The 11,020-nt window shown below is 38.7% G+C and overlaps 1 protein-coding gene across 1 annotated transcript in view; it reads left to right on the forward strand.

The window, feature by feature from the left end:
* The window catches only part of LOC147018107 (leucine-rich repeat neuronal protein 1-like), a 4,544-nt gene extending 819 nt beyond the window's left edge, over nt 1–3,725 (forward strand). Inside the window, exon 2 of the mRNA XM_085897468.1 lies at nt 225–3,725. Coding sequence (XP_085753594.1) covers nt 225–2,798 — 2,574 coding nt within the window. The 3' untranslated portion in view covers nt 2,799–3,725. The remainder of the gene's footprint in view (nt 1–224) is intronic.
* Nucleotides 3,726–11,020: the final 7,295 nt, after the last annotated feature.

The following is an 11,020-nucleotide window of genomic DNA, read 5'->3' on the forward strand; positions in this document are numbered from 1 at the left end:
TACTGAGGTACGGTTGATGAAAAATGTCAGATCTATGTAGACATGGATTATACTTACTTATTATTGTTGAAAGGGTGGAGTGTGGGAGTGGGAGACATCTTTCCTGACAAAGGACAACAGTTGAATGTGTTAGGATTGTCAATTAAGCTTTGTTTTTATTTTCTTTCGACATGTGTGTTTTTTTTATAAAGACTATCCTCAATCATTCTCATGTTGTTCCACAGGACAGTTACAAAACAATGTCCTCCTTGAAGGTTCTTTGTCTCCTCGTTTTCTTCTTCACTGCTTCAACAGCATCAACAATCACAGCACCAACAACAGCTGCAACAGTTTCAACTGCAACAGCAGCTTCATCATCATCATCAACAACGACAATGACAGAATTATCAACCGCAATGACAGTTGCATCGCCAGCAGTTGAAACAATAAGAACTTCATCTCCAGCAGAGACATCAACATCTGCAACATTGGCATCATTGCCAACAACAAAAATGCCAATAATATTAGAAATGACAAATCAATTGCCAACAAGGAAAACAACATTATTGGCAGAATCAGCAACACTATCCACATCAAAATCATTGATATCAGTGCATATAATTGAATCAACGGTGGTAGAAAGAAAAGTAGAAACAGCTTTGCCAACAACAGAAGCCACTGTGTCATCAGCAAGGAAGAGAAGCATGATTGCAACAATGTCATCAGTGCCCCTCTGTCCTGTGCTCTGTGTTTGCGAGATAAGGCCCTGGTTCACTCCACGCTCCACACATCGGCAGGCCAGAACTGTTGATTGCAATGGACAGCAGCTGCCAGTGGTACCTCCAGGGATTCTGCCGGACACAGAGGTTTTGTTGCTGCAAGGTAATGCCATGATGCGAGCAAAACCTTTTTCTGAACACACCCCAAACCTTACTGATCTTGACCTCTCACAAAACCGCCTCACCTCACTGCCAGACTCAGGTTTGGCAGGGCTCAGCCACTTGGTGACACTTCACCTTGAGGAAAATGGATTGGTGTTGCTTCCGGGTGGAACACTGCATGAGTTGTCCTCTCTGCAAGAACTCTACCTAAACCATAACCTCATTAAGGCAGTGGCACCCAGTGCCTTTCGTGGTCTTCACTCTCTGCTCCGACTGCACCTCAATGCGAATCGCTTGCGTTCTATCAATGCCTACTGGTTTGCTGAGACACCAAAGCTCGAGGTATTGACTCTTGGGGACAACCCAGTGGCTTCAGTGGAGGCACGAACTTTCTGTACACTCCCAGCACTTCGTAGTTTAGTGTTGGCAGGCACACACCTCACAGAGCTTCCAGATGAAATGTTTTTTGGTCTTGACAGTCTGGAGAGTCTCTCTCTTCATCGGAATCGCTTTAAAAGAGTGCCAAGTGTTGCACTGCACAGGGTTTCCACCCTAAAGTTTCTGGATCTCAATCAGAATCTCATAACCCACCTTGCACCTGGTGATTTCCGTGGCATGCCTCATTTACGTGATATAGCTCTTAATGCAATGCCACACCTTGCACTTTTTGACGCATTTGCATTCGATGACTTGCCAGAGCTCCGCAGGTTGGAGGCCACAGGAAACTCACGACTATGCTATGTCGATCGCCATGCATTTCGAGCAGTGCCACACCTTGAGATAATGCTGTTTTCAGGTGCTTCACTGCCTGCTCTTGCACCAGCATCCCCACGGTCTTTGCCAGGTCTACGTGAATTGGATTTGCGAGGCAACCCACTTCGTTGTGACTGTGCTAACAGCTGGTTGGCCAACTCTTCAACATTCCCTCGTCTTTTAGAGCCACAGAAGACCCTTTGTGCCTCACCACCTGCTCTTGAAGGTCTGAGAATCCATGAAGCTCCCATTCCAGCTTCTGGTTCACCATGCCCACCAATGATTGCACCTCTTGCATTACCAAGACGCCTTGAAGTATTGTCGGGGACTCGAATCTCTTTGCATTGCAGAGCTGTCGGTGATCCGGAGCCAACACTCCACTGGGTGACTCCTGGTGGCCAAAGATTGGTAGTAGGCTCCAAGTCCTATCGAGCAACGGTCGACAGTGATGGAACACTTTGTTTGAACGCAGCAGTTGTCGGCGATGTCGGGTTGTATACCTGTGTTGCACGCAATGTGGCTGGTGTGGACACACGTAGCGTTGCACTGCAAGTGAATGCCTCAGCTGGTAGCATTCCGTCACTGCAGTTAAGTGTAACACATGCTGCAGATCACTTTATACTCATCTCATGGGCATTGGGTGGTCGGGATACCAGGAAAGGCACAGTGCGCCGTTGGTCAATGGCAACTGTGCATGTTCATAGTGGCCATGGTTCTTACATGGCACATGTGCCAGTTGCTGTACGTGAGTATAATCTTACACACCTTACCCCAGGCACACGGTACGAAGTGTGCCTTACCGTAGCAGCCCCACGTCGCCAGATAGAGAGGTCATGTGTCAACGCAACAACCAAAGCGCTCCAACTGGTGACTAAAAATGGGTTTGGGAAGCGAGCTGGCATGATTTTGGCCACTCTGCTGGCCGGGTTGCTGATTGCAGCCGGACTAGCTCTACTAACAGCTTGTGCAGCTCGATACCTTCACCGTTCACTATACAGCCAATCATTTAAAGCTTATGGTCTCGCATCCATTGCATCTTCCTCGTCATCTATTCCTCTCAATGATCTATATCCACCACTCATCGCACTCTGGGAATCTGATGGAGAGCGAGAAAAAGAAGCCCTCTACGTGGATTACAGGCCTGAGAGCTTATGTATTGACACGTCGAAGAGTTACATGGGTTAGCACTGCCATCGGGAACATTATCCGTCAGAATATGCTTTTCGGTGTCGGACGAGGTTTTTCAAAAGCGGAATGTGCAGACGCTTTTCTAATGAGACACAATTAAAATGTTAACTAAGACGGACAGATTGACCTTTCCTAGATGAACTGAAAAGGATAACCCTTGGGTATCCAAACTGCTGCAGATGCTCGTACAACTTGGCTTGGGACTAGAAAGCCCACGTAGCCATGGTATTTGATCTCTTGGTTTGGTTTGTACAATGAGAAAATGTTAAGAGTTGCAGATAAAGAGTCCATAGTTTTTTCTGTCGCAACAGTGCCGATTGTTAACCTATAATAAGTTGATTTTGAAGTTCTTCAGGGATAATGTCACATAGCATTATATATTAAGCAGCATGTGTGTATGTGTGCGTATGTGAGCGCGTCTGCGTTGGCATGTAGTGAGAGACCGGAGGGTGATTGTGATACGTTGAGCTGATATGAAGCCCTTACCAGATCTTTAGAGATGTTAGCACCTATATAATACCACTTGCCTTTTTACCATATCAAAATCTATATAGCTTCACTTTCCCTTGCCCTCTTCACATGTGTTCCCTCCATTATTGATAGATTGAATAAAGATTTGTTGGAGGGAATCTTGCACCTTGGTAGTGGATGCTTGACATGTGCGATCTGTGCCTGGATTTGAGAAACCTCGTATGAACAACTGACTCAATCAGTACCTCTGAGACTCCTCAGACCTGGATTTAATTAAATGGTGTCTGATAATGCTCAAAGAGATTCGTCTAAAATAACTTTCCTCTAATTGTAGTTTTTTTTCTCCACTTTGCCAACACTTGTGGTGCAAATAGCTCTGTTGTACAGTCTGCACCAATCTACGTGTATGGATTAGGAAAAATGAAATAAACCTGATGATAACAATTGTGAAAATTAGACTCTCAGGCCTTTTGTTTCACAGAGCATACACGAGATCAGTACAGACGGTTTATTTGATCTTATTGTCGTCATGAAGTTGAAAACAAGTCAGTCGTGCAAGTGTAAAGGCACGACTGTATGCATTGCATTCTAAACACGTATGTAATGTTATGTCGATTACATCCAGACTTGCTACATCGGATCAGCATGACCCCAATTTATGTGTAAGGGTCTTTTTATCTTTGTTGGTGGTCTGGGTGGGGGGCGGGGAAGGGGATCTCCGGTAAATGTGTCATATATTGCTGCCTCCAGGTGGTGGGGGCCTCCAAGTATTACAAGTCCCACCTCTTTACAGTAAGAGTAAAGTATTCCTGTCCCCATGTTTTCTTGTGCAGTGAGGTGTTTTGAATTACAAGCAGTAGGTATGTTTTTGCTTCATGCACATAACCTGGGTTATTAGCCCCCTTTGGTCTTTGTCCGAAACGGGGGCTTCTGGATTTGGTCTCAATTTTTGTGTCCGTGTGTGTGCGTCCACCCGGTGTGTACCCCGGTCAGAATAGGTACACCGTATTCCTGCGTGTCGTAAAAGGCGACTAAAAGGGTTGGCGTCAGGAAGGGCATCCGGCCATAAAAACATCGCCTCAAAAGGAAACCATGATGAGTACAACTGATGGGCAGGGTACAGCCCGAAGTACCCCGTGGGGGTCCTCACCCCCTCTCGTTAAAACTCAAGGTGGGGAACCCGATCGAAGCAAGGGAGGAAATTTTTCCATTTATGATGACCAATCGTCTGATGCCCCCACGTGGAGATCGGTTTCTGAGGTTTGGTACATGGAATGTAGGGACAATGACAGGGAGATCTGGAGAAGTGGTTGAAACATTGGTCAGAAGAAGAGTGGACATATGGTGTGTGCAGGAGACACGGTGGAAGGGAAGTGGTGTGAGAATGGTGAAGGGAAGGCAGGGGCAGAAGTACAAGTTTATGTGGCAAGGGTGCCTGGAAGGCGTGCATGGTGTTGGTGTAATGTTTTCTGAGGAGTTTGTAGACAGTGTAGTGAGTGTGACTAGAGTGAGTGAAAGGTTGATGATGGTGAGAATCGTGATCGGAAATCTCTTGGTGAACGTCATCTCGGGATATGCCCCACAGGTCGGTCGAAGCGATGAAGAGAAGAACATGTTCTGGTGTGCGATGGAGAAGTTGATGGACAATGTGAAAGATGAGGAAGTTGTTGTGGTTGGAGGAGACTTGAATGGACATGTGGGAAGGAGTCCAGACGGTTTTGAGGGAGTCCATGGGGGTTATGGATATGGTGTGAGAAATGGAGAAGGTGAAAGGATCTTGGAGTTTGCTGATGGAGCTGATTTGTTGATTTTTAATACTCAATTCTAGAAAGCGGATAATAAGCTTATTACATACACGTCAGGTGGGTCGACGACAACCATTGACTACCTGATGGTGCGTCGGCGAGATAGGGGAAACCTCCGGGACACAAAGGTGATCCCAGGGGAGGAGACTGTTTCACAGCACCACCTGGTTGTCTGCGATATAAGGGTGAAAGGTGCGCGGAGAATTCGGCTGGTGAAGTACCAACCGAGGATGAAGGTGTGGAGGTTGAAAGAGGCGACAGTGAAGGAAGCATTAAGAGAGAGGCTGAGTATGGTTGAAGATGATGTGGTTGAGCTTGAAAGTGGTTGGATGTCAATGAAAGATAGTCTATTGGGAGCCGTTGGTGAGGTATGTGGATGGACAAAAGGATCACCGAGGCACTCGGAAACATGGTGGTGGGGTGATGAAGTTGGAAAGATGATTGAAGAGAAGAGGAAGAAGTTCAAGGAATGGCAAAAGGAAAAGGATACGGTGGAAGAGGAGGCTGCACATGAAAGTTATAAGGAAGCCAAGAAGGCTGCAAAGAAAGAGGTTGCAAAGGCGCAGGAGGCCCATCGGAAAATGTTCGGAGAACGCTTGGATTCGGAGGAGGGTAAGAGATCGGTATTCAGGATTGCAAAGCAGATAGCGAGAGAGAGATTTGATGTGACGGGGGTGAGTTGCTTGAAGGATGAAGTGGGACAAATAGTTGTGGACTCAGATGGAATTAAAGGAAGATGGAAAAGATATATGCAAAGGCTGTTGAATGTAGAAAATGAATGGGATAGAAACATCGAGAGTGTACTGTACTGAAATGGAAGATGCTTAGCAGGCAGACACGAGCGGAAGGACAGTCGAGCCGGGCTGTGTTGTACAAGTATGAGCGCGGGCGTACTCTGCCCGGCAGCTCTCCTTTATTCGTATGCACCCGCACGAGCCAGCCGACTCCAGCATTACTACGACGCCTCAGACGGCGCGCACACCCTATATCCCTTGCAGATACGATAACAGTAGGGTAAGAATACTGATTCTGGCTCACTTTTCCCCATGTAAATGAATGGGGGATTTTCAGCGATTCATAATTTTTTTCCCTAAAAATAAATCCCCTTTTTATCCCAAGGTATATTTATTTGTCTCCCCTTTTAACCTGGAGGTTGAACCTCATTGAATTGAACACCTGGGGGGTTGAACAGCTCACTCATTGAACCTATAAAGATTTGTTCATTCTCAAATTCCTTCAATAGTTTAATTTTCTTTGCACAATAATCCCCATCTAAAATATTGACAAACAAAACATTTGAATCTTTATATTTTTTAAGATACCCCTTTTGTGCCATTACGAAATGATAAACTTCTCTTAATGCTCTCATCTGACCACCTCCTGAGCCACATATCATTTTGAGATTATAGTAAATTGTTTTTTCATTGTTCAATTGATAACCATCAAAGTTTTCAGTCCATTCAAGGATATTCATTTTTTCTTTACATCCTCTAACTTACTAGTTTTTAAATTAATTCGCTTATTTGTTTTATTTACCTTTGTTTTAGTTATTTTTTCAATAAGACTTATTTGATATTTTTCACATTCATTATGTTTTCCATTTATATACCAAGACTGAGATTTTCTCCACTCTTTAGTTTGATTAATACTTGGTTTAACCATTTATATATTGTGAAAAACGCGGCGGTAGCCCTTAAAAAACCCTAACCCATCTTCCCATCGTTAAAACATAATCTATTTTATACACTCTATCATACAATATCCATATGGAACACAATCTATTCCATTATCTAAAATAAATCTCTTATCATCAAAGGCTCCTAATGCCTTTTTATTTACTTCTTCACTATATATGTTATGTTTATAACTTCTTATTGTATTCATTTTCCTATATTCTTCTTTCTTATTCATCAAACAATTATAATAATTTCTAAAAGTTATTGATTTCTTTATTACATATTTCTTTATTCCCTTTAACCTCTTATCAATCTGTTCACCATACTTATAAGCATATGCCTTTGCTCTCAATCCAATAAACTCACTCATTACTTTTCCACCCAACTCATCCTTAAACTTACCAATAACCTTTTCATTCTTTTTGGAAAATAACTCACTCTTCTTGCTGAAATTACTTGTATCATATACTCCAATATTTTTTCTTCATATCTTCATAAACATCATCAGTTTTTATATCTAGGATAAAACTATCAGTATCCATATACAACAATGAAACATTTTCACCATACTCTTTCTTTAAGTCATTATACAAATAATCATACATCAATATCTTTGATAAATCAAGAACTGCTGTTCCAATATAAATTGGTTTATCCATTACAATACTTTCCTTTTTCATATGAATTGCAGAAAAGTTCTCTGAAAAAACCTCTTCTCTCTCAAAACTTGGTTTATTTATCAATCTCGAAGCTTCTTTCCAAGATGTTGCGAATCTAATGTTTTGCCTGTTTCTAACATTTTCCATAGTCTTTCCAAATACAGCATTATTCATTAATTTATAAAAGTCCCCTTCAAATTTTACTTTTGTATTTGCTCTCATATCTGTATTAAATTGAATATACTTTTTCACCCAAGGACTTTGTTTAAATTTTAAAACTCTATGAATTTTAGCTACTCTCAATCCTTCTCTCAAAAACTGTTTTAAGCTTCTCTGATGTAAAACATATCCCTCTTTATCATAGAATGTTGTTAATAACTTTTCTGTTGATTTGCCTTTAATATTAAAACTTTTATGATAATCACTTAACCATTCTTTCTTTGGAGTTTCTTTCTCACATGCAAAAGGAAGATCTTTATGCTTATTATGAAGATCACTCGGGTACCTCAAATCAACTTCAAAATAATAACCTTCTTCTTCGTCATTCAATTCCTCTTGAGAAGAAATAACAATATTCATCAAAGCCTTTTCATAATCCTTTTCTTCCACCCACTCTAATTTACCATAAGGCAGAGATTGAGACATTGCCCATCCATACAAATTATTAGCATCAAAATACATCAAATAATTACTATCTTTTTCACTATCATAATTTGGAAGATATTTATTATTTGCTTTAGCATATCTTTTTGAACATACTTGTGATATTCCACCTCTCTTGGACTTCTCAATCATCAAAAGCATATCCACATCACTGATTAAATCTATATCTTGTTTTGTCATTTTCAACATTGCACTCCAAGCTAAACCAGGAGCTGTGAAATAGTGGGCAGGATCTAATCCATAACAATTTTTATTATGACAGAGTGATCTAAAAGCTTCAAACACATCAGCTAACAATAAAACATCTGTTTTTAGATATAAATCGTGATATTCTCCAAGGTTCTTTATCTTAAATATTTTCCATATTTCTTGTGCGTGTTTATATTCCTTATCACTTATCTCTTCTTCATAAAGGTTATTATAGAAACTTTCTTTTGAAGGAAGTTGTGTTTCTTTAAATCTCATAAATGAATCCATATAATCATAAGGATAAATTCCCTTACTTGTAAGAATTTTCTCTTTACTTTGAATTTCATTCCTTGTTTGAATTTCCTCTCTCGTAAGAATTCCTTCTTTAATCAGAATTTCATCTTTAATCTGAATTTCCTCTTTAGTTCGAATTTTCTTTATAATTAGAATTTCATCTTCAGTTAGAATTTCTTCATTAATTAGAGTTTCCTCTTTACTTTGAATTCTCTCTTTAATCTGAATTTCCTCTTGAGTGAGAATTTCCTCTTTTGGAAAGAATGAATTAAGATTTGGAAAAGAGTCCGTGGAGCTTAGATTTGATGCGAGGTAGGCTAGTGGTGTTCCCATAAACTTGTAAGAATCTAAAAACCTAATACGAGTTATAGGTTTTGTGAATATCATTTTTGAAAATGAAATATACTTTTGACTTGTGTTTGTTATGGCAGAAATATTCCCTGGTGTTTTTGAAAGTTCATTTATAAATAGATGTGTATCATAGTTGGCGCTGTTGTGAAGAAAGACTGGAATAAAAGAAGGTAATTTATAATTAAGATTACAACAGGAATGAGCGGGACCTCTATATTTACCAGTAAGATGACAATGGTCTCTAACTTTAGACTCCTTAATTTCCCCCTCACAAATATGACAGATATTGTTCATTCTAAATTCTAATTTTTCTTCTTTGGTTAATTTCATCGGTTCATTTGTTTCTTTCATTAATTTAGTGAGTCTTATACAATCCTTTTCTAATCGTTTTACAAACTCTTGTGAAGCATTTTTTCCACGATAATGTTCAAGTTTGTTATACTTTTCTCCAACAGATGATTTGATATAATAACAGAAACCACAAGGAATATGTTTTTGATATTTATTTGTATATGGTTCTTTTGGATTAGGAGAAGCAGTATTTATCTTTTTAAGGATACATTCAAAATCAGCGTATATCACAAATGGGTGCATGATAGATTTATTATAATCTTCAAAATAAATCTTTTCACCAGGTTTAGGCATTGTAATTACAGCTGATTTATGATTACTACAATATTTTGAATGTTGTTCTAATCGTTCTTTTGTATGAAATGAATTAAGACATCGCTTACAAGGATATATTTTGTTTGCTGTTCTGAATACCTGAGAAGAGATTAATCTTGATAAATTATTGATGTATGTGTAATGTGAATTCTTTCCAACACTAAAATATAAAAGGTCAATGTGTGTTTCTTCATTTTTATAGTTGTTTGAAATTTTTAATATTTGAACTTTGTTTGTATCCGTTAACCCATATACATTAATAGAAAGATTATTCTTTTTCTCAAATTTAGGAATATCTGTTAGTGGCATTGGGAATTTAAAATCTTTAATGTCTAAGGTATTCTCATATTTCATATATTGTTTTACTCTTTCTGAATTACATTTTGGTGGATGTAAGTGAGCAAGAACAGACCAGAGAAAACATTTATTATCATTGTTCTTAATATTAACAACTGCCTTCTTTAGTTTTATTTCTTTTGGTAATTCAATATAAGAAGAAGCTTTAAGAGGGTTTGATTTTAGAATGTGTATATCTAAAAAGATGATTTTTTAATATTGAATCCACTTCCTACCACTGTATTATCAACATCCTCCTCTTGTCTTGATAGTTCTTCATAAACCCCACTATTCAAAAAATCTTGAAATGATGTTATAAAATGAAGATCTGTTCTCATATAAGGAGTTTGTTCTTCATCTTGTCTTTTCATATTCATTTTCACTCCCATATAAAACTTTAAAGTTTTCATTTCTTTTAATGTCTTTTTAATAAATTTTTCAACATCGGGTTTCACTATTTCAATTGATTCAGCTATTGATGATGGACCGGGTTCTCCAAATTGAAAAATCCTTATTTTTATATGCCCTTTAAATGCCCCATCAGTGTTTTCAATATAATAGTCTCCCTTTACTTTAAACTCATTTTTCTTGTGTTCTTGTGATTGAAGATGTTGATTATAACTACTCTTCAAAACATCCTTTGAACAGATATCACAATGTTTTCTTTCCAACTCAAGAGGAGATATTTGATGAAATAGATTAAATGTGTGTTTGTTGGTTCGGAGGTGTTTTCTATAATGTTTATATTCGTGATTACAAACATCGCAGTACGTTGTATTCACCATATTTATAGAATAAAACTTTGCTTAAACTAAAATTTTCTTGATGAAAATTTCGTTTAATTTATAGGTGAATCTGTGCTTAAAAACATTTTATCCTCCAACTTTTTCACTTAATAAATACAATGTTTCAAGACACAAAAGACAAGTTTCAATCAATCTCTTCATCTGTTAAAGATACTGAGAAATATGTCAAGGATGTAAAATTGAACAAAGATAAATATAACAACTATTGGATAAAAACTATTATGGTAAATAATATGAGTTCTTCAATTTCCTTCAGTGGAAGGGCTTTTAGTATACCTGGTAGAACATCAATTAAAGTATCTC

Source organism: Eptatretus burgeri, chromosome 10 (genome assembly GCF_056783735.1).
Source record: "Eptatretus burgeri isolate ZD-2024b chromosome 10, Ebu_testis_v1, whole genome shotgun sequence".
In the NCBI taxonomy this organism is placed as follows: Eukaryota; Metazoa; Chordata; class Myxini; order Myxiniformes; family Myxinidae; genus Eptatretus; species Eptatretus burgeri.